At 43.9% G+C, this 24,815-nt stretch overlaps 1 protein-coding gene across 4 annotated transcripts in view; it reads right to left on the bottom strand.

The window, feature by feature from the left end:
- bcas3 (BCAS3 microtubule associated cell migration factor) overlaps positions 1-24,815 on the bottom strand; it is a 488,455-nt gene that overhangs the window by 455,735 nt on the left and 7,905 nt on the right. For all 4 annotated transcript variants that reach the window (XM_056283043.1, XM_056283039.1, XM_056283041.1 and 1 more), the window contains exon 5: positions 15,363-15,469. In XM_056283043.1, the coding sequence (XP_056139018.1) occupies positions 15,363-15,469 (107 nt within the window). The remainder of the gene's footprint in view (positions 1-15,362; positions 15,470-24,815) is intronic.

Genomic DNA, 24,815 nt, shown 5'->3' with positions numbered 1-24,815 from the left:
GGTAGTGAGTCCAAGCAAAGACCAGTGGGGCCAAAACTTCTGTTAAGACTGAAACCATTACAGTTCAACTTCTGTGGAGTACCACAATGGTAACTGTAGCAGTCTACCATAGAAAAAGTAAGAAAATTACATTAAATTTCACTGAGCTCCTCTGGGGAAATTTGATATTCATTAAAAAAAAGAATAAAGGGTCGTCCTCTGTGTGGGGTTTGCATGTTCTCCCTGTGTCTGCGTGGGTTTCCTCTGGGTGCTCCGGTTTCCTCCCACAGTCCAAAGACATGTAGGTCAGGGGAATCTGCAGTACTAAATTGTCCCTAAGTGTGAATGTGTGTGTGTGTGTGTGTGTGTGTGTGTGTGTGTGTGTGTGTGTGTGTGTGTGTGTGTGTCGGCCCTGTGTGATGGCCTGGCGGCCTGTCCAGGGTGTCTCCCCGCCTGCCACCCAATGACTGCTGGGCTAGGCCCCAGCATCCCTGCGACCCTGACAGCAGGATAAGCGGATCGGATAATGGATGGATACATGAATGAAGGGGCGTCCGGGTGGCGGGGCGGTCTATTACGTTGCCTACCAACACGGGGATTACTGGTTTGAATCCCCGTGTTACCTCTGGGTTGGTCGGGCGTCCCTACAAACACAATTGGCCATGTCTGCGGATGGGAAGCCGGATGTGGGTATGTGTCCTGGTCGCTGCACTAGCGCCTCTTCTGGTGGGTCGGGGTGCCTGTTCAGGGCAGAGGGGGAACTGGGGGGAATAGCGTGATCCTCCAACGCGCTACGTCCCCCTGGTGAAACTCCTCACTGTCAGGTGAAAAGAAGCGGCTGGCGACTCCACATCATGGATATATTATAGTAGAACTAGAATACATCCAGGCTCCACGTGTATCGGAGGAGGTAGCCCTCCCTGGATCGGCAGAGGGGGTGGAGCAGCGATCGGGACGGCTCTTAAGAGTGGGGTGATTGGCCGTATACAACTGGGGAGTAAAAGGGGGAAAAATATACCTAAAAAAAAAAAAAGGTATTTGATGTATATCTATTTCAGCCTGCTGCATCTTAAGCTCCAGCAATGAAAGATGGCAGGATTTTAGGTCACTAGCTTGTGTGACTGGGCAGGGCCTGGTGTGTATAATGACGCATTGTTTTAAGCATTTAATACCCCATTTCTTTTTTTCTTTTTTTTTTGCGCTGAATTACAGTGAAACGTTTATCGTCACATTACCAGCGGCCTAATCTGTGTGTTTTAACTCCTTAAACCTATCTGAGGGGATGATCGCTCTTTTGTGCAATTAGTTGCCTTTTCAAAGTGGCGGATTTGGTGCTGTGTTTTTATGAAAAGTGCAAGGGGAGCAGCAGTGGCAGATTAACACTGGACACACGGGCAGGTTAAGAGACTACCAACACTGGGAATTAAATGGGGCCAGCGGGAGGGCTTGATTTTTTTTTTATGCGGGCAAATGGAGCGGGTGGGGAGAGTAATGGAATTTGCCAGATTGAAATGAGAAAAGGCTTGGGAGGTGAGGTTAATGCGCTGGGTTATTGTGCATTATCCTGCCGCTCATCCTCGCCTTACACGGCTCTGTGTGACATCAACCGCCATCAGCAGCATTCCCGCCATTACATTAGTGGTGCTCTGTATGCAATATGCCAAATTGCTTTTCAAAGTGTTTTTTTTTTCTGTATTTTTCTTCACTTTACACGGTTATTCATTTTATTCATCTGATTTGTGGGTTGGGTGATATTTTTGTTGAATCACATTATTTGCTGTTGTGTTTTAATCTCTCTTCGGTGTAATGCCATAAGCCATTAAGTGATGATATGTAGGCCATTCTCACAAGTGAGCATCCATAGCCACAGGGAACACGGTGCTGGACATATTGGGTGATTGAATGAAGCAGGTAAACAACTTGGCGAACAGCACAGAGTGCTTTTGTGATCCAAAAAAACTGTGTGTGTGTGTGCATGCATGAATGCAGTTGTGGTGAGTTTTCACTCAAGGCTGAAACGAAGAGGAGGAGTCTGACAGTAATCTGGATGCATGCGGGAGTTATTGAGGCGCAGTACAGACAATTATCAACTCTTGCTCTTAATTTAAGGCAGCTGGAATGGGCACATGTGAACAAATGAGGTGAAATGTGACTCCTTGAAAAGTAAACCCTTTCGAGCCGTCTCCGCCCACTCGCAGTTAGAAAAACGATAAAATGAGGTGTGGATGTGGAGTTTTCTTAAAAGTTAGAGCTTTCTTTAGAGTAAACTTGGACGCAGACGTAGACAAAGACACTGCATGGACGGTACCGCAAACGTAAGTTCGCCGCGTGTGGGCGCGAATTCACGTTTGCAGCGACCTCACCCAGTACGGTCCATGCAGTGTCTTCGTCCACGTCTGTGTCGAAGTTTGTTTTGTCTTCATTTGATGGCTGGGAGAGCTGGAGCTGGATCAGCTGGCTGAGCTTGGTCTGCTACGTCCTGTGAGCCCAGGGACCACGGCCCTTGATCGGAGAAGCGCCCGAAGAGGTAACACCAAGGGTGGTCTGACAGGACGCAGAAGCGGGGCAGGCTACGCTAACTGCTAGCCCATGCAGACCGGCAGCTCCGTCAGTCCTCCTGGCTGGCGTTTGTTCTCTGGACAGTGGAAGTTTCAGACCATGTTGCACTGAGTGGACTGTGTTGTTAACTGTGTGTTGTTGTTTTTTTTGTTTGTTTTTTTTTGTTCTCTCTGTTTTTGAATGTTTTTGGTGGTGTCGTTTTTGGGAAATTCGGGATGTGTGTTTTCTCCTTTGTGTCGCACTTCTGTGGGCTGGGGGGAACAGAATTGTGTTTCTTTTGTGTACGCAAGTTCACGAAAGAAATGACAATAAACTGTCCCTGATTCCTGAGAAGACAGTGATGGTGGTGTCCATTGGCCTCGTTTTTTTTTTTTTTGTTCTACCACCCTTGAGACAAAACGTGTTTTGAGCTCAGAAAGATTAAAAGTTGACTGCATCTTTACAAAGTTAAAAGAAAAAACTGCTAAAAACAAAATATCAAATAGCACCTGCTCCCTGGTCATACACATTATATATTGTTAAGTTCCACACGTATTTACTTCTTAAACTAAGTAAAATGAGTTATCTTTGACCTGCTTTATTCAACGCGTGCTGCAGAAGAAATATGCATTATTAAACATGAATGAATGGAGCTGGACTTAAAAAGCCTGGACCCAAACTTCCTGCCAAGGCAAAGAATTTATTCATAAAGCAAGTGGATGGCATTTATGATACATCCAAAAATAAGAAGCCGACTTCTGCCATTATGCTGTGTCTGCATATATTGAAAGATCAGTTTCAGATACAGTCTGATAAGAACAGGAAATGCCTTACATCTATCACAACTTCCTATGTTGTGTTTAAAGTTCAAATACAAGCAGTCCCACGCCTCAACGGGAGCAACCAGATGACCAAGTACCACATACAGAGCTGTACCAAGTACAAGTACCACGTACCAAGCTGTGTCAAGTACAAGTACCAAGTACCACGTACCAAGCTGTACCAAGTACAAGTACAAGTACCACGTACCATGTTGTACCAAGTACCGAGCTGTAACAAGTACAAGTACCACGTACCATGCTGTACTAGGTACAAGTACCAAGTACTAAGCTGTACCAAGTACAAGTACGAAGTTGTACCAAGTACAAGTACCACATATCAAGCTGTACCAAGCACAAGTACCAAACTGTATTAAGTACAAGTACCAAGCTGTACCAAGTACAGCCCCACCAGGCTGACCCCTAGTAAGCTTCTCTGTCACCTTAAGTCCTGCCCAGTGTTGTTCTGGCTGGACGAGGTGGGCCACGTAGCATCTCAGAGAGTAACTCATATTACCCGCACTTAAGTGCACGCTTTAATAATACGATCACTACTGTAATTTCCTTCTCTTTTTTTTTTTATCCCCCCCCCCCCCTTTTGTCTCCCCAGTTGTATCCGGCCTATTATCCCATTCTTCTGAGCTGTCCCGGTCGCTGCCCCACACCCTCTGCCGATCCGGGGAGGGCTGCAGACTACCACATGCCTCCTGTGATACATGTGGAGTCGTCAGCCGCTGCTTTTCACCTGCCAGTGAGGCGTTTCACCAGGGGGACGTGGCGCATGGGAGGATCACGCTATCCCCCCCAGTTCCCCCTCCCTCCGAACAGGTGCCTCGACCGATCAGAGGAGGCGCTGGTGCAGCGACCAGGACATATACCCACATCCAGCTTCCCACTCGCAGACACGGCCAATTGATGTCTGTAGGGATGCCCGACCAAGCCGGAGGGGATTCGAACCAGCGATCCCCATCGCAATTTCCTTCTAATGAGGGTTGAGATGATCAGCTGCCTGGCAGTAGGCATGGTGGGCCACACCACCCAGCCACAGAGCATTGTCGGAGGGCAGCTAATCTGCATTGACACACATAGAAATGCCTGGACACTTCCCTCTCAGTATTCATAAAACCTGTCTGTCCGTCCATCTGAGAAGTGAATGTGTGTCTACGTGTTCCTCCTCTGCACCATTACACAAAGTGTTGACTTAGCAACTGTCACAAACCCTTTACAACAACTCAGGACCCACAGACAGAGATGCTTTTAATGCTTACTTCAACATGCGTGCGTGTGTGTCTGGGGGGGGGGGGCAGAAAAATCCTGTAAATTGAGAAAAATGGAAAGAGAGAGAGAGAGGTAGGACAGTGTGTGATAAGAGGACGGGGCTGTGCTGCACCATGTGTGGAGGAACCGGTGTCAGGTCCAACTGGAGATTAAACGGAGTGGAGCCGTACCGAGCCTGGATGTGTCGCTAGATGCAAAGCCCACATCTATATACTCTGGCCTGGCTGTAATAAGGGCAGTAGTAAGTCTGCTGGTAACAAACACATTGCTCATGTACAACAGCCACATCACGTGGCCAACTTGTGTGTGTGTAAGTGTGCGCTTGTGTGCACGCATCAGGGAAAAGAGTGTGTTTCTTCCCCCGTGGCCTGTGGATGTTTATAAAGGGACTGATTAAGGACTTGGGTCTGTTTAGATCTCACAGGATGTATGTGAAGTTTGCATGTTTCAGTGACAGGGCCTACATGAAAGGTGATACCCCGCCAGTCGGGCCTTTGCAGCATTTTACTGCCGGGTTATTTGTTAAATTGCCAAACTGACAAAATCCTCTAATGATTTTCCAACACTGACCCAGAAAAAATGAATGTCGAAATTAGATATTTTTCTCATATTTCCTGGAAATAGTTTTGAGGGTAAAAATTGGCCATGACATAAGAAGATCTTTCAAGAACCCACATTTGAACACACGAGGTTGTACTAATAAATTCTAAACATGGAAGGAAACACTTGTTTTACACAATCATGAAGCAGAATAACGGTCCTGCTCTAGGTTTTAAAAAAAAATCTGATTTAGTGTCTCTGACAAATAAATGACGTGTGTTCAGTGGATGTCACGTCAACCCAAATCATCCCCCTATCAAGTCAGAGCAGAACAGAAGGCCTCCATCTGCAGCCTCCACACAGCCTCCACAGCTCCACACAACCTCCACAAAACCTCCACACAGCCTCCACAGCTGTGGGTGTGGAACACAGCCTGACTCTTTGGCACTTACATGGGGATGAATACATTGTCATGGATTACATGCCTATTTGTGTGTGAGACTTAAGACTTGATGTGTATGCAAATAGAGTGTGTGTGTGTGTGTGTGTGTGTGTGTGTGTGTGTGTGCATGCACATGCTCGTTATGTACGTGTCCTGCTAACTGGCTAATGATCACTGCTGCTAGTCAGTACCTTACACAAGAGATCAGTCCTTAAGAAAAACAACAGATGTGAGAAACACACTGGCTCATAAGTGTAGTAAACAGTGTGTAGTGTGTCTGTGTTATGTTTACCTGTTGCTTTGTTTCACCACTGTTTATTGTAAAGCCACTCTGAGTGTTAGAAAAGCACTATTTAAGTTTAATTTATCATTATTATTATAATAATTATTATTAAAATAATATGGGTAAGAAGATGAAGGATCTGGGCCTCCCAGTAACTCACTGCTCCTCCCTTTTTCTTCCGCGTTTTGATCAGTTATATATTTTGTCCTCTCGATATTGTTCCTACCAAGTTTTTGAGAAAAGCGTCTTTGAGTTGGTTATAGTATTTTATGAATTGTCAGTTGCTCCCTATCAGCTGGTTTTTCTTCCCCTCCAGTTTTAGTGTGGACAATATCTTTATATATATATATTTTAACTCTTCCACTTTAAACTGTAAATCCATTATCGTTTTTGCCAGAAGATACCTGCAAGCCTCCTTAAGATTAAAATTTACAGCCCATTCGTTCTCCTCCTTCCTCTGTACATGCTCCCTTTTGGCTTCATTATGCAGCCACAATATGTTTTTACACTGCTACGCTGATGGCACACAGAGAGAGCAGCTCCACAGAGCAGCCCCGCTACCTCCCCAGCACGGCTCGCCCCACTCAGCAAACTCACACTAACTCAACCCCGAGTCAGCCAGTGTTCACTGGACACTTTACTGAGAGTCAGGGGTAGGTCAAACACTTTACTGATCACTTATGCAGCTACAATATATAAACGTGGAGACTAAACACAGTTATTAATGGTTTAAGTAGTCTAGTAATTTCCATTAATTTTCAGAATTAAGATAATGTAACAGGAGTCTCATGGTTTAAACTATGAATAATGTAAAAAAACGCTAAAATCCAGTGACTGATGAATTTCAATGTTTTGCACACATTTTTTGATGTCTATATTCTCCCAGAGAAAAGTATGACAGAAAAATCCTCCCACGCAGCCCTGGACCTTGCAGTCTGCGTGTCCTCGGTGGTCACTCAGGGTCAAGTATGACCGTCCTCCTTCTGGGCCATTGTGGGTCTTCAAGTGGGTGTAGAGCTAGATCCTGGAGCCACATATTTTGGGGCAATTTGGGCGAGGGTGTGAAGAAGTGGTTGAGGATGTGGTTTGGGTCTTTCTGGTAACTCGCTCCTTGCGGAGTCTGTGCTTGTTTTCAGCAGCACGGTGGTGGAGGTCATGGTCGTAGCGCCCTGCACCCTCACGTCAGTGTGTGCAGAAATGTTGTCAGTGTCTTCTCTTAGCTGGAAAAAGAGACCTAGCCATTGCACAGGACAAACTCCAACTTCCCCAACATCAAATGGGGACTGTTTCACCAACCAGGTGGGGTTCAGGCCAAAAATGTGACGGGCAGAGTCGTGGAGTAGAAGAGGGCTCTGACAAGTCCTTCCAGCAAACAAGAAGAACAGGCACTGGGTGTCCACATGGCAGCATCAGTGTTTCTCCAAGCGCTTTCTAGTTAAGGTGGGCCAGATTAGCAAGAATTCCCCCAAAATGTGTTTTTCATTGTAATGCCGAATTTCATTTGGATTTGTCTTTCATAACAATTTCAAAGCTGGATAAAGCAAGTAACACAACATAAGCAAATGGCACGGTCACCAAGGATCAGCCAGTGGAAAAAGTACAAATACTACACAACAAAAAATTATATATATATATGACGAGTGCGCGACGCACGAAACAGGCCTGTACTGCTATGGATTAAAACTTTTTTTCCTCCATCTGTATTGATATTCCGCTCCTCATTAGTTGAGCACTTATAACAACACCATTGACAGTTACGGGGAAAAAAAACCCCGATAAATATATATATAGTGAGTAAACACAATAGCAGATATTCCCCAAAAGTCTGAATTCTCTTAACTGGACCGTGAGAATTTGACTACATGGATGAATAAGAATTGCATATGGCACCACAGGAAATAGACTGGGAAGGCTCTATTTTTTTTTAAACATTGTTCACGTCCTTAACATTTATTTCTATTTTGAAGTCACTGTTGGTACACATTCAGTACTATTGAGCAAGAGAAGTTAGCTAAGCCAGTCAGCAACACGTGGGCCAGTCGCCACACAATAAGGAGTAGGCAGACCTCTGTAAAACCCAACAGTAGTCTGGCTACCTGAGGTTAGCTGTCACATGCAGTGACATAAACATAATGGTAGTTATGACGTTTTGACCAGTCAGCTGATAAGAAAACAGTCAGAAATAACTTTTCTACATATGTTTGTTGTTGGTTGCTCAATACAACAAAGAAAAAAAGATACGGAGACTGCACACTGATCACCGGTGCATCACTGAAGAGGACAGAGCGTCCTATTGACATCAAGAACACAGTCCTTGAATGTCTGCACAACAAGTACTGCACTGACATCACCACTGACGACATCCCGTAAATGGGATGCCTTATGAATCCCAGATTTAAAGTCAGAAACCAGCAAACCAGCAGTGGCCACACTGAAGACATCATTAAGAGCCATGTTTGAGTTCATAGCAAGGTACAGACAGGACAAACTGTCTAGGCCACTCCAGAAGGAGCAAAAGGAAGGGCTGCACCTGCATCCTCACCAACCAAATAGTCCAAGAAAGGTTTAGGTAGAATTTTGAAAAAGTACTCCTCAAGCACATTAAGTTTTCCAAGGAAGGAGGCAAATGAGCTGGAACCGAACAACTACTGTCAATTACCAACTGTGGAGAGCAAATCCAACCCACTGACATGGTGGAAGCTCCAGTGAGCCAGCTTCCCCAGAGGTGGCCAGCTTCGCCAGAGGTTGCCAGCTTCCCCAGAGGTGGCCAGCTTCGCCAGAGGTGGCAACCTGGCAAGACGAACCTCTGCATCCCTGCCATCAGTTCTCCATTAGGAAGTTTTCAGCACAGCTGGCAACACCGTCTCCTGCCATACGGCATCTTTGAAGCCAGAGGCTGAGGAAAGGCTTTTTTTCCCTGAAACGTCTAAAGTTAACTAAACGAGTGCAATGGTAAGATGTGCAGGATAATGAGTCCTGCGGTATCTGGTTTTATTTTGCAGACTTTATGTATTTTTTTCTCACACGAAACTCGTAAAGTTGCATTAACACATTAGTGCAACAGAAGAAACACTTAAGATAATAAGTGTCACAGCACTTATTTAATTCTTTGTTTTTATTCTTTTCACTTTTTTATGATTTATTTTATTCACTAGTACAACTGAATCAGTACACCCTTTGACAGGGCTATCTTTCATACATGAAGATGTATTTTCATAAAACACACAAAGCACTTTTGCTTTTACTATTTATGATTAAGTAAATGTTATGCTAATTTGTAATTGTAATGTTTATTGTTAACAATGACTTAGCTTTAAAGTGCTTTGCAAATTAGTTTGATGCAACTTTGATGACTTTTTTTCTTAAAATAAGTTTTGTTCAATAGAATAATTAATTTTTACATCACATTAAAAAGCAATAGACAGTAAACTAGTTTTCATGCTTACGGAGCAATTGCTCAGTTTTATGATTAAATATAGTAATAGAAAACAATAAATTACCAGTTCAAATCTAAATTATTGGGAAAAACTTACAATGAAGTTTCCATCTTATCTTAGATGTGCAGGTTTTAACATTTAAGTTTAAAATCTAAGTCTGTTGATTAGAAAAAACAAAAAAATAAACCCCCAAAACTTTAACATCTGAAATACGTGAGATATTTTTAAATTTTAAGGCCATATTATCCAAGCATTATTTTCTGAGTTGCCCAGAGTCAAATAATTTCCAGACCTACTGACCATAAACTGGTCAATTTCGACATCTAGTGGATATAGCGGTGCACTGCAGAAGTGTAAATATATCAGCTTTGCAGGTATTCAGGGGAAATGTAACACTGGCTACCACAACAGAGGTTAAGATAATGACCACATTTTGACTTCATTCATATTAAAACCTCAGAAGCTCTAATCTTGGTTTAGCAAAGACAACATACCCATCTGCTGCTAAAACGCAGAAGTTTAAAGGTCCCATGAAATGGTATTTAGTCAAATCAATGTCAAAACTCCTTCCCCTACAAAATGTCACCTAACAGTTCTGTTTCATCCAGATATGCGGTCTAATGTGCTGTAACAGCCAATAATGGCTGGCCATTTTTGGAAGAATGTGAACATCAATATTGTGTTGGCGAGTTTCAGTTTGGTGGTCTCATTTATTGGACTTTTTTTTCTTTTTTTTTATGTACACAGGCAAGAGCAGGGTGACGTAACCCAAAAATAATTTTAAAAAAAAAGAAAAAAGAAAAAAGCAAGGTCAAAACGTAGTATATGCATGGACCATGTATGGTCAATGTTCGAAATTGTGGCCAATTTGTTACAGGGATAGTCAGTGGTAGTGAAGTGTCTATAATGTGAAGTCCTGGATATTAAATGTTCATCTGCAATTTTCTGCAGCGTCCCCAATAATATTTGTTGTTAAAGTGTGCTGAAGCAGAATACCACAAGAGATGGTCATGTTACGTTCAAGTAAGAAAAAAAAAGTAAATTTAATTCTAATTATAACTATTATAATTATCTGTTAACTCCCCCTCCTCTTTTAGCTGTTTCTTTCTGTAGATGTCTTGTTTTTCTAAGGTCGACTCCATTAAATGGGCTTAGAATCTTCTTCTTTGGTTTTTAGAGGCGGTTTTCATCTGAAATGTTGCACTGGAAGCTGTGGGAAGATAGCTGCGCGAATTTGCATTTGCAGCAGCCTCACCCAGTACCGTCCATGCAGTGTCTTTGTCCATGACTGCGTCTAAGTTTTGTCTTCGTTTGATGGCTGGGAGAGCTGGTGCTGTATCAGCTGAGAGAGCAGGGCAGGCAAAGCTAACTGCATACCCATGCATACCGGCAGTTCCGATAATACTGGGGGCGGTCTGGCGGCAGCCTCACCTGGCGTTGATTGTGGCGTTTTTGATGTCGTCGTGAGGACTGAGGGATGATGTGTCAAGGGCGTCTGGCTGGAAGAGCTGGTGCTGGATTGGCTGAGAGAGCTTGTTCTGCTTCGTCCGTTGGGCCCAGGGACCACGGCCCTTGCCTGGAGCCTCGGGCGGTCTGACAGGGCGCAGAAGTGGGGCGGGCTAAGCTGCAAGCCCATGCAGTCCGGCGATTCCAACAGTCCTCTGGCTGGCGTTGTTCCTTTGGACAGTGACTTTTTTTTTTTACTTTGGATATACATATGTGTTAGTTTGGGTATGTGTGTTCTTGTAGTTTTTGGATGTGTTTTTGTCTTTGTGTTGTACTGCTGTGGGCTGTGGGAAACGGCATTTCATTTCATTTCATGTACCTAAGTGCATGAAGTTTAATGACAAATAGAGTGTTCCTGATTACTGCCTTCTACTGGATTGAGAATAAGACTACTACTACTACTACTACTACTTTCGGCTGCTCCCATTAGGAGTCGCCACAGCAAATCATCCGTTTCCATCTCTTCCTGTCCTCTGCGTCTTCCTCTGTCACGCCAGCCACCTGCATTTCCCCCCTCATCACATCCATAAACCTCCTCTTTGGCCTTCCTCTTTTCCCCTTCCCTGGCAGCTCCATATTCAGCATCCTTCTCCCAATATACCCAGCATCTCTCCTCCACACATGTCCAAATCATCTGAATCTTGTCTCTCTTGCTTTGTCATTAAACCATCCAACCTGAGCTGTCCCTCTAATATACTCGTTCCTAATCCTGTCTTTCTTTTGTCACTCCCAATGAAAATCTTAGCATCTTCAACTCTGCCACCTCCAGCTCCACCTCCTGTCTTTTCATCAGAAACCATATAACATAGCTGGTCTCACAACCATCTTGTAAACCTTCCCTTTAACTCTTGCTGGTACCCTTCTGTCACAAATCACTCCTGACACTTTTCTCCACCCACTCCACCCTGCCTGCACTCTCTTCTTCACCTCTCTTCCACACTCCCCGTTACTTTGAACAGTTGACCCCAAGTATTTAAACTCATATGCCTTCGTCACCGCTACTCCTTGCATCCTCAATATACCGCTGTTCTCCATCTCATTCACGCATATGTATTTCGTCTTGCTCCTGCTGACTTTCATTCCTCTTCACTCTAGTGCATACCTCCACCTCTCCAGGCTCTCCTCAACCTGCACCCTACTCACGCTACAGATCACAATGTCATCCGCGAATATCATAGTCCACGGAGACTCCTGCCTGATCTCGTCCGTCAACCTGTCCATCACCATTGCAAACAAGAACGGGCTTAGAGCCAACACTTGATGTAATCCCACCTCCACCTTGAACCCCTCCGTACCTCCTACCGCACACCTCACCACTGTCCTCATTCATATCCTGCATCACTCCTACATACTTCTCCACCACTCCTGACTTCCTCATACAATACCACACCTCCTCTCTCAGCACCCTGTCATATGCTTTCTCTAAATCCACAAAGACAATGTAATGCCTTCTGACCTTCTCTATACTTCTCAATCAACATTCTCAAAGCAAAGATCGCATCTGTGGTGCTCTTTCATGGCAGGAAACCATACTGCTGCTCGCCAATTGTCACCCCTCCTCTTAACCTAGCTTCTATTACTCTTGCCCATATCTTCATGCTGTGGCTGATCAACTTTATACCTCTGTAGTTGCTACAGCTCTGCCTTTAGGGTACCAGAATGCTTCTTCTCCACTCCTCAGGCATCCTCTCACTTGAAAGCCACTTTATATTGTCATTATACAGGTTACAATGAGATATCTTCTCTGCATTTAGCCCATCCTATTGTATAGGAGCAGTGGGCAGTTGCAGCACTCGGGGACCAACTCCAGTTCTTTGTTTCATTGCCTTGCTCAGGGACACAGACAGCAGTATTAACCCTAACATGCATGTCTTTTTGATGGTGGGAGGAAACCGGAGCACCTGGAGACATGCACATGCAGACACGGGGAGAACATGCAAACTTCACACAGAAAGGACCTGTGCCTGGGGTTTGAACGTAGGACCTTCCTGCTGTGATGCAACAGTGCTAACCACTGGGCCACTGGCAATCTTTCCAAGATTGCTAAACAATCTAGTTAAAAACTCCACTGCCACCTCTCCTAAACATCTCCATGCCTCCACTGGTATGTGAACCAAGACCGGGATGGGGGGGGGGGGGCAAGAGTACATCTGTCACCATCTTACAACTCTGTGATTGGAACTGTTCGTCAAACCTCTGTGAATAGTACACATGGCCATTGTAACTCTAGTTAATGGTCAACAGTTATTTGTACATGAAATTGATCGTTGTTTTTGGTCGTTATAACGCTGCATTGTTTATAAGGGTGGGGATACCTGCAGTCAGCTGAGGTTGAAGAGGTCACTTAGATGAGTGATGAAACATTTCTCCCAATAAATGTGTCGAGATGAACTGATTCAACTTTCTGTGAACTTATTACAAAAACAATATTGAACACGCTTCCTACCTGATTTGTTCTCCCTTACTTCTTCAATCTTTTCTTTCCTAGCTGCTTCCTCATGGCTTAGCCCTCTCTTGGACCTGATCCTCATGACTTCCATCGCTTTCTTTCTCTTTGGACAGTCTGCTTACCATGCCTCATGACACCCCCTACACTGATTACACTTGAGTTCTTGTCTACAGTTTCTGCCGCTGCATGTCTTATCTCTTCATTTATCACATATCCCCAAATCACGTCTACACACACGCGAGCCATGTCCAAATTTCCAACAATGTCTGAACTGAATGGGTTTGGGAACAAAATGCCTTACTGGGTAACTGATATGTTCAAAGAATTCTTTGTCAGGCAGGATTTCTGAGTCAAAATGTAACAACAGATCTTGATGCCCACCTTTCTCTGTCACTCATCCTCAACAATGCTGTGGCTCTCAATAACTCATATTCTGTGACTCTACTTGCATCGACCACATACGGTACTCAATCAACAACGTCCTTTACTGGAGCTCTTCTAATAAGTGGAAAATATGACTTGGTAAACATCAAACTCAGATATTTCCAATGCCTTCTTCACCTGTGTCTGGGATACACATCCAACAATGATCAATCCACTTCTTTTAACATCAACTAAATTTTGACATCGCTAATTTTGTCCTTAATCCAACTCGCAGCTTCGTGTTTCCTCGACAAAACTCCAAACCTGTCCTTGCTCTCAATCAATTTCGTTCCAGCCAAGTGGATTTCTCTTTCGTTCTCTCATCATCACTATAACTCAGGGGTGGGCAATCTTATCTAGAAAAGGCCAGTGTGGGTGAAGGTTTTTGTTCCAACCAAGCAATTACACACTTGTGTCTCCTAATTAAGTTCCTCAACAAAGACTACTGGTTGATTAGTGGGATCAGGTGTGTAACTGCTTTGTTGGTACAGAAACCTTCACCCACACTGACCCTTTCTGGATAAGATTGCCAGCCCCTGCTATAACTTGAAATTTCTTCCCCTCTTTTTTTCTCCCTAATTTCTTCCCACTGCTTCTTTTAAACTCATCCACCTCCATCTTCTTCTCACTTTCTCCATCCAAAGTACCAGGGTTGATATCTTGCAATTGGCACGCTTTTCTACACTGGAGTGACAACATAAACAAATGTCGTGCAGTTAATGACACAAGTGTACTACTACTACTACTACTACTACTACTACTACTACTATTACTCTTCTTCTTCTTCTTCTTCTTGTTTACTGGCGGATAGCAAACCAACTACGTGCATACCGCCACCTACTGTATTGGAGTGTGTAGAGGCCCAAGAGTATGCGGGTATGGAAGAACATTACTAATGTACAAGTTGAGCATCGGGGGAGTGGAGAGGGGCAGGGGGGCAATCATACTCAAGCATGGGATGAAGCAATCGCATCTAATATGAAAACGCCACAAGACTTACTATATTTTGAGTGTATTGTCAGAGTGATTGTTATTTGAGGTGCTTTAGCTGTGCGCTCTCCCTCATGCCTCTCGGCACATGGAGAGCTTTTTCTCTCCTACTCTGCTCTATGCTGGACTGTTAGTGCGTAACCAGAAAGATCAGAACCAGAAAGAGCAGCAAAGTATTTCCATTCTTGGCATTTCAGTAGCATCCATGAGCAGCAATATATTCCATTCGTTAGCAAACAATAAATGTGGATTGAGCAGGAATCGCTGCGCCGATTCATTTTGAAAGAGCAATGGCCAATAGCTCCCACTTCCGTGTTTACCAGTGACATCAGTGGTCAGCCAACCAATCCTGTAACTTAAGTGGTGTTGTTGGTCACTTGATCCAGAAGCTCAATCGTGTAAAAATTATCACTTGATCAGTCAGTCAGTCAGTCACCCTAAACATGGTTGCTCAGGAACATTCGGGTTTGTAGGGCTGGCCCGCTGGCCTGGTCCAGCCAAAAAAAAATTGTATTTTTCATTAACCTTTTTCGTGATTTTCTAGACAGTGTTAAACAGATGTAAATGTTGTGCAGATGAAAGAGGTAAAAAGAACGAAAATCCATTTTTCATTTCATGGGACCTTTCGAAACATTAATTATTAACATAACTGTGTAGGCCCATGAAGTGCAACCCTTACAGATATGCTCCAGATCTGCATCCCATCAGCGTAGCCAATCATGAGGCAGAGAGGAGGGTCAGAGGCACCATTGTGCATTTCCATGAACTCTGGGTTCCAGGCCGTGTCTGTCCAAACAAGAGGGTAAGACAAAAAGGGAAAATGTCAGATGACATGCTTAATCATCCAGGAATACAGCCAACAGTTCACAGAGGCATTGGACAATAGTTGTCTATAACAATTAGATAATATGAAACAGTTTGCTGATTCTCTATTTATATTTAATATTAAGCAAGTCATGTGGGACATGATTACCAACAAAAACTTTCCCAAGCAAAGACATTCAGTTCCAGAGGTCAGATTTAATCTCTGAATCACATGGGGTCAGCAGTTTAACCAACGTCACCAAAATAATGGATAAGAAAACCTAAAAGACTTATCTCAAAAGGTATCTTTTTTTTTTTATTTAGGTTGGATTTACAGAGTAAGAGAAGTGTTTGAGACCCATAGCATGCTATAAACAAAACATATTTTAACGATCTTCCAAATGAATAATTCCTCCAGATTTCCTCTGTGCAGTGAAAAATAAATCTAACTACAGATTTGTTTAATCACTTTAGGTTTGTCAAGAAGGAAAGGGGTCAGCAACCTTTTGGATGTCCCATGCCACTTTTAACCACTGCGAGATGTACATCGTCAAGAGCTACACTGAATACCGACACGTCTTTCAATGAATTTCATCTTTCACTTCCGGTGTGGGAAGATGGCGGCGCGGCCTCGTGTTTGCAGCGGCCTCACCCAGTGCCGACTATGCATTGTCTTTGTCCACGTCTGCATCTAAGTTTGTGTCTTAGTGCGACGTTTTTTATTTTGTTTGTCAAATTTTTTTTTTCATTTAATGGCTAGGAGCGCTGGCGCTGGATCGGTTGGGAGAACTTACGGCCCTTTCCAGAGCTGTATGCCCCTGCCCGGAGCTGCACCTGTGAGGAAACGCTGAGGCGGTCTTGCCTAGCTTCGACTGTGCGGTGTTCGCGTCGTCGTGTGAAGTGCGGGGGAGGTGTGTCGAAGGCTGGGAGAGCTGGCATTGGATTGGCTGGGGGAGCCTGGTCTGCTCGACCGATGGGCCCAGGGACCACGGCCCACCTGGAGCTGTGCCCGGGGAGGAATCACCGAGAGCAGCCTGACAGTACGCGGAAGCGGGGCAGGCTAAGCTAACTGCTAGCCCACGCAGACCGGCAGTTCCAAGTCATCCTGGCTGGCGTTCGTTCTCTGGAGAGAGGATTTTTTTGGACTGTGCTGCACTGAGTGGACTGTATTGTTATCTGTTTGTGGGTTGTTTTTTTTTTTTGCTTTATTCTCTCTGTTTTTTTATTTTTTTGGTGGTGTTGTTTTTGGGATATTTTGAATGTGTGTGTAAACTACAAAAGACTCACTGGCCGGTTGGCTGATGGAGTTGGCCCCTTTAGCCGAGTGGTCAGAGATGTCGCCTTGTGGTGCAGTGCGCCTTGGGGCCGACCAGCCAGTGGGTCTTCTGTAGTTTACAGTAGCCACCGTCTCCTGGAAGCGCGCCGTGTCATTCCGCACTCCGAAGAGACTCACGAGGATCTGCACGCTTCCGGACCCTCCCGGATCCCACCGCTGCAGCGTAGCTCAATCAAGCCTGCTGCAGGATTCGATCCGAGGCACACTGCACCACAGGGCGACATCTCTGACCGCTCGGCTAAAGGGGCCAACCCCACCAGCCGACCGGCCAGTGAGTCTTTTGTAGTTTACATGATTTTTTGTTTCGTTTTGTTTTGTTTTTTGCACTACTGTGGACTGGGAGAAACCAAATGTCATTTCTTTGTGTATGCAAGTTTATGTAAGAAATGACAATAAATTGTTCCTGATTCCTGCTAAATTTTGCTGGTGTTTTACGTTTTCAGCCATGTCTGTAATGCACCTCTCGGTGCATTACGGTCGTTTCTTTGGTCCTGTTGATGACCGTGTCTTTGTTTGGTAACCCATCAACTATGACCTGCGAACTGCTGAGGAAAGCCTCCTCTTTAAACTCTCCATCGGAGAATGGCTCCCCGTGTTAAGCGATGAACTGTATGACTTTATATAGCTGCTCTCTGTAGCTTGGTTTTGGCGGCACATCGGGTTGTAAACACGCGGCTTTGCCTCCCGTACTGGGCCACTGCCCTCGATTGCTTTTTTTTTTTTCTCAAAGGGCAACAGCATAAATGTAGGGCAAGCTATTCTCATCTAGGGAGTGAGACTGCAAGTTGTCTCAGAATACAAATACTTGGGAGTACACAGAGATTCAAACCTCAGCTTCAAAACCCACATAAAAAGGCTCTGCAATAAACTAAACTTTAGCAAATTTCCGGTTTACCAGAGACTTCCTATCAACTGAGGCAGTAAAGATATACTTCCACACAATGGTTGTGTCCTACATCACCTATTGTCTGATAAGCTGGTCTAACACACACGCTACAGCATTAAAACTACTGGAATCATTATACAAACAAGCATTCAAAACCTTAGACAAGCAGCCATTCCCTTTTCATCATTGCCATATTGTAAAAAAGCATATGCTACTTAGTTGGGAAAACCTCATCAAATACAAAAAATGTCTGCCAAGTTTATAAGATCATGCATGGTTTAGTTCCTCCTCCTCTGTTCAGCTTCATCAACTTCAAATCTACCACAAACAGAGCTACTAGAGGTGCACCTAGAGGGGACTGCACAATCCCACTCAGGAGAACTGCATTTAGTCAGGCCATCTTCTCCTTTAAAGCATCGCATCAGTCGAACTCAGTACCACAATAAATTAGAGTCCCCATCATATTATTAAGTTAAATGTAATGTCAAGAAATGGCATATTAAGAACCAACAATGTCAACATTGATGCTTTTCATACACCTTTAACATGTTTAACTGTATTGTACATTAGCTGTGTTGTATGTATGCTTTATATATATACACACACACACACACGTATATATATATTGTATCTTTTTCTACATTATTTGTATATTATGCAAATATTTTCTTGTTTGTTTGCTCTTGTATATTAATTATGTTGTTTGTTGGTTTTTTTGCACTATTATTCTAGGATGCCTAACCAGCTATGTTATATGGTTTGGAGACAGTGGCACTGACAAAAGACAGGAGGCAGAGCTGGAGGTGGCAGAGTTAAAGATGCTAAGATTTTCAGTGGGAGTGACGAAGGACAGGATTAGGAAAGATTATATTAGAGGGACAGCTCAGGTTGGACGGTTTGGAGACAAAGCAAGAGAGACAAGTTTGAGATGGCTTGGACATGTGTGGAGGAGAGATGCTGGGTATATTGGGAGAAGGATGCTGAATATGGAGCTGCCAGGGAAGAGGAGAAGAGGAAGGCCAAAGAGGAGGTTTATGGATGTGGTGAGAGAGGACATGCAGGTGGCTGGTATGACAGAGGAACATGCAAAAGACAGGTAGAGATGGAAACGGATGTTCGGCTGTGAGGACCCCTAATGGGAGCAGCCGAAAGTAGCAGTAGTAGTAGTAGTAGCAGTAGTAGTAGTAGTAGATCCTAGGATGCCTAACAACATCAGGTAAAGGGACTGCCGATGGAAACTAGCCTATTAGCAAACTTGGGTACATTTACATTTGTTTCAAATGTTGATTAATGTACATTGTCCCTTCCCACATATATGTTTAAATAAATAAAATTCAGCTTTATGAAGTCGATTGATAAAAAAAAAATCAGGTCGTCCTCTGTGTGGAGTTTGCATGTTCTCCACGTGTCTGCGTGGGTTTCCTCTGGGGACTCCGGTTTCCTCCCACAGTCCAAAGACATGTAGGTTAGGTGAATCGGCCATACTAAATTGTCCTTAATTGTGAATGCGTGTGTGTGTGTGTGTGTGTGTGTGTGTGTGTGTGTGTGTGTGTGTGTGTGTGTGTGTGTGTGTGTTTGTGTGTGTCGGCCCTGTGATGGCCTGGCGGCCTTGTCCAGTGTCTCCCCGGCTGCTGCCTGATGAGTGTTGGGATAGGCTCCAGCATCCCCATGACCCTGAGAGCAGGATAAGCGGTTTGGATAATGGATGGATGGATGGATGGATGGATTCAGCTTTATCAGCCTTTGAAGTTTTTCTCATGCCTCGTTTCAAAATGATATTTTATACTTGAAGTTTGACACGCAACATTTTCGCAGCAGAGAGTGCACACCGCTTGGTCCTTTCGTGAAATAAATCTGAATTCCTTTGTCCACCTTGCCATGGCAGAGAAGCTTGCAATGTACCAATGATCCCAAGAGCTATGCCGTCCGGAGCCTAGCTCCTGGTAGGGTCACCTAAGGCGGATAGGTCAAAGAGGAGGTTCCAGACGAAGTGCAACAAAGACCTCAACGGCGAAACTGATGGAAGATGTCTCCAGGTCACAACAGCAGTGAAGGCGGATGAAGGCTGCAACAGAGGGTGGTCCCCAATCGTCTTGGTTCTCCATGTCATTGTCTCCGACCACCCCCTGCCAAGAACTGCGTGGTGGCTGCAGGCACATCAACCACTCCACATAAAAAACTGTCACGCACAGCCGTCCTCCCATTATGCAGCTCCAGGATCGTCCTCTACACCCACCTGAGGACCCAGAGGGACCCAGAGGGAGGACGGTCATACTTGACCCCGAGTAACTGCCGTGTGTGTGTGTGTGTGTGTGTGTGTGTGTGTGTGTGTATGTGTGTGTGTATGTGCGCACGTGTATGCATGCAAGTGTGTAGCACGCAGGTCTTTTGGCATGTGGAATCTAGACGAAGAGACAAACAGAAGCAGTAAATAAATAAATAGATAAATGCCCATTATGAAATTGAACTGGCACTCGGGTCTGTGATTCTTTTCTAAACTTTGTAAAGTGGCATGGGAAATCCAAAGGTTGCTGACCTCTGATACAGAGAAAGACAAATCTGTATGCTTCAGAAATATTAATCATCCTTTGCTGTGCTGTCTATATAAGCAGCATTTCTGGTGAAAACAAAAAAAAACAAAAAAAACAAAAAAACTTCTACAATAACCTGGTTGCATAAGTGTGCACACCCTTTTATAATTGGAGGTGTGGCTGTGTTCAGGATTAACCAATCACGGGGTGCCCCGCTGGCGCACCTGGTACAGTGGTACCACATAAGGCTGAGCCCTTATCGCGGCAGCCTGGGTTTGAATCTGGCCTGGGCCCTTTGCTGCATGTTATCCCCTCTCTCTCCCCTGTCTTTCCTGTCTCCCTACTATCACTATCCAATAAAGGTGGAAAATGCCATAAAAACATCTTAAAAAAAAAACCAAAACAAACCTAATCACATTCAAACGCATGTTAAATAGTAGTTAGTATACGCCTGCCATCAATTACAGTGATGGTGATTAACCCCAAATAATGTTCAGCTGTTCCCGCAGGAGTTACCCGACATCATCTCGGTTGCATCCAACTGCAAAAGCCATGGTCCACAAAGAGCTTACAAAGCCAGACAAGGAGGAAACTGGTCAGGGAAGCTGCCAAAGGGCCAACAACAACATTAAAGGAGCTGCAGGGATTCCTGGTAAGTACTGGTTGCTCCCTACATGTGACAACAATCTCCCGTATTCTTCATGTCTGGGCTATGGGGAAGGGTGGCAAGACGGAAGCCTTTTCACATGAAAAAAATACATCCGAGCCCAGCTAAATTTTTAAAAAACATACATCCAGTCCCCCAAAACCATGTGGAAAAATCTGTAATGGCCTTAATTCCCAAAATGTTTGGAGCACAAACAACGCAGCACATCACCGAAAGCACACCATACCCACAGGAAAGCATGGTGGTGGCAGCACCAGGCTTTGGGGCTGCTTTTCTTCAGCTGGAACTGGGGCTTCATACTCATGGTGAAGGGAATCATGAATAGCTCCATATGCCAGGTGACTCTGGTGCAAAATCCTCAGGCATCTGCTAAAAGGCTGAAAAGGAATTTGACCTTTCAGCACATCAACCAAAAACATACATCCAACTCAACAAAGGAATGGCTTCACCAAAAGATCAACTTTTTTCAAATGGCCCAGACCTGAATCCAACTGACAAGCTGCGGCAGGGTGGCCTGAAGAGGGCAGTGCACAGGAGATGCCCCCGCAATCTGACGGCTCTAGAACGGAGTGGGGAAATACTGGCAATTCAAGATGTGCCAAGCAGATCCACTTACCCAAAAAAAGACAGAGTGCCGTAATAAAATTAAAAGGTGCTTCAACAAAGTATGAGTTTAGGGTGTGCACACTTATTAAACCTGGTTATTGCAATATATATATATATATATATATATATATATATATATATATATATATATATATGCAGTGCTGCTTGAAAGTTTGTGAACCCTCCAGACATGGTCACTGTTTTTGTAAAAAACATTAAGACAAGCTTATTACACATACATCCAAATCCCAATTTGTAAAGCACACCTTCCAAATAATGGACACACACACAAAAAGAGATATATTTTCATTATTTAATTCAACAAAGGTGGTTTATTTCACAAAAACTGAAAATTTAACATGTGCAAAAGTATGTGAACCTTGTATTAGTAGCGTGTGGCTCCTCCTTTTGCAGCCATTACTTCAACCAAACGTCTTCTGTAACCACTAACCAGTCTCTCGCATCTGCTTATGGGGATTTTTGCCCACTCCTCCTTGCAGAACTCTGCCAGTTGAGAGAGGTTGGAGAGACATCTGGTATGTGCCAACTTCTTCAGGTCTCGCCACATTTCAATTGGATTAAGGTCCAGACTTTGACTGGGCCAATCCAGAGTACGAATCCTCTTTCTCTGAAGCCATTCCTTTGTAGTTTTGCTGGAATGCTTTGGGTCATTGTCTTGTGACATAATCCATTTTTGTCCCAGCGTCAACTCCCTGACTGATGGCAGGAGATTCTGATCAAGAATTTGTTGATATGCTGGAGAATTCATGGTTCCTTGGATAATATGGAGTCGTCCAGGTCCAGAAGCAGAAAAGCAGCCCAAGACCTTCACATTTCCACCACCATGCTTCACTGTTGGGAGGAGGTTCTTTTCTTCATATGCAGTGTTGGCTTTTCTCCAAACATGTTGGTTTTGATTGTGACCAAATAATTCTATTTTGGACTCGTCTGTCCAGAGAATGGACTTCCAGAAGGCCTCTGGTTTGTCCAAGTGCTCTCTGGCAAAGTTGAAATGGGCAGCTTTGTTCTTTTTTGAGAGCAGAGGCTTCCTTCTAGCAACCCTCCCATGAATGTCATGGCTATTCAATTTTCGTCTGATTGTAGAGGCATGCACATTTGTCCCAGATGCTACCAGAGAGGTCTGCAACTCTCTAGAGGTGATGTGTGGGTTGACCTTTACCTGATGTATTATTTTTCTGGTGCTTCTGGGTGATAGTTTTGATGGGCGTCCACTTCTAGGGAGAGTTGCTGTCCTGTTGAAGGCCCTCCATTTGTAAATTATTTGTCTTACAGTGGATGGATGGAGCTGGAATCTTTTGGAGATGGTCTTATAGCCCTCCCCAGACTGATGGGCTATCACTACCCTCTTCTTCATGTCCTCGGATATCTCCTTTGCTCTCGGCATTGTTGATTTGTATGGGACCACAGTGGTTTGGTTGGTTTCCTCTCTCTTTTAATTAGTGCAGGCCAAACCCATTCCCAAGGATGTCTCATTTCATTGGTCTGCTTAAATGATTAATTAAGCACCCAAATGTGTTTCACCTAAGTCTGTTACCTGCTTGATTTAACCAATGCAGCTGGGGGTTCACTTACTTTTGCACATACACTAATTCCATGTTTCATGTAGTTTTTGGGCTACTTAAACAAGTCCCACTAAACAAGTACAAGAAATTGATAAACATATATCTGACATTTCATACATAAAAACTGGTGATGATAAAATAAGAAAATCATGGTAAAACAACAGAAACATCTAAACTGCTCAAGGGGTTCACATACTTTCAAGCAGCACTGTATATATATATATATAGTATATATATATATATATATATATATATATATATATATATATATATATATATATATATATACACATATATATATATATACATATATATATACACTACCGTTCAAAAGTTTGGGATCACATTGAAATGTCCATATTTTTGAAGGAAAAGCACTGTACTTTTCAATGAAGATAACTTTAAACTAGTCTTAACTTTAAAGAAATACACTCTATACATTGCTAATGTGGTAAATGACTATTCTAGCTGCAAATGTCTGGTTTTTGGTGCAATATCTACATAGGAGGATAGAGGCCCATTTCAAGCAACTATCACTCCAGTGTTCTAATGGTACAGTGTGTTTGCTCATTGGCTCAGAAGGCTAATTGATGATTAGAAAACCCTTGTGCAATCATGTTCACACATCTGAAAACAGTTTAGCTCGTTACAGAAGCTACAAAACTGACCTTCCTTTGAGCAGATTGAGTTTCTGGAGCATCACATTTGTGGGGTCAATTAAACGCTCAAAATGGCCAGAAAAAGAGAACTTTCATCTGAAACTCGACAGTCTATTCTTGTTCTTAGAAATGAAGGCTATTCCATGCGAGAAATTGCTAAGAAATTGAAGATTTCCTACACCGGTGTGTACTACTCCCTTCAGAGGACAGCACAAACAGGCTCTAACCAGAGTAGAAAAAGAAGTGGGAGGCCGCGTTGCACAACTGAGCAAGAAGATAAGTACATTAGAGTCTCTAGTTTGAGAAACAGACGCCTCACAGGTCCCCAACTGGCATCTTCATTAAATAGTACCCGCAAAACACCAGTGTCAACATCTACAGTGAAGAGGCGGCTGCGGGATTCTGGGCTTCAGGGCAGAGTGGCAAAGAAAAAGCCATATCTGAGACTGACCAATAAAAGAAAAAGATTAAGATGGGCAAAAGAACACAGACATTGGACAGAGGAAGACTGGAAAAAAGTGTTGTGGACGGATGAATCCAAGTTTGAGGTGTTTGGATCACAAAGAAGAACGTTTGTGAGACGCAGAACAAATGAAAAGATGCTGGAAGAATGCCTGACGCCATCTGTTAAGCATGGTGGAGGTAATGTGATGGTCTGGGGTTGCTTTGGTGCTGGTAAGGTGGGAGATTTGTACAGGGTAAAAGGGATTCTGAATAAGGAAGGCTATCACTCCATTTTGCAACGCCATGCCATACCCAGTGGACAGCGCTTGATTGGAGCCAATTTCATCCTACAACAGGACAATGACCCTAAACACACCTCCAAATTGTGCAAGCACTATTTAGAGCAGAAGCAGGCAGCTGGTATTCTATCGGTAATGGAGTGGCCAGCGCAGTCACCAGATCTGAACCCCATTGAGCTGTTGTGGGAGCAGCTTGACCGTATGGTACGCAAGAAGTGCCCATCCAACCAATCCAACTTGTGGGAGCTGCTTCTGGAAGTGTGGGGTGCAATTTCTCCAGATTACCTCAACAAATTAACAGCTAGAATGCCAAAGGT

The sequence above is a fragment of the Lampris incognitus genome, chromosome 7, assembly GCF_029633865.1.
Source record: "Lampris incognitus isolate fLamInc1 chromosome 7, fLamInc1.hap2, whole genome shotgun sequence".
NCBI classification, from domain to species: Eukaryota; Metazoa; Chordata; class Actinopteri; order Lampriformes; family Lampridae; genus Lampris; species Lampris incognitus.
This window is presented reverse-complemented; position numbering and strand designations above follow the sequence as displayed.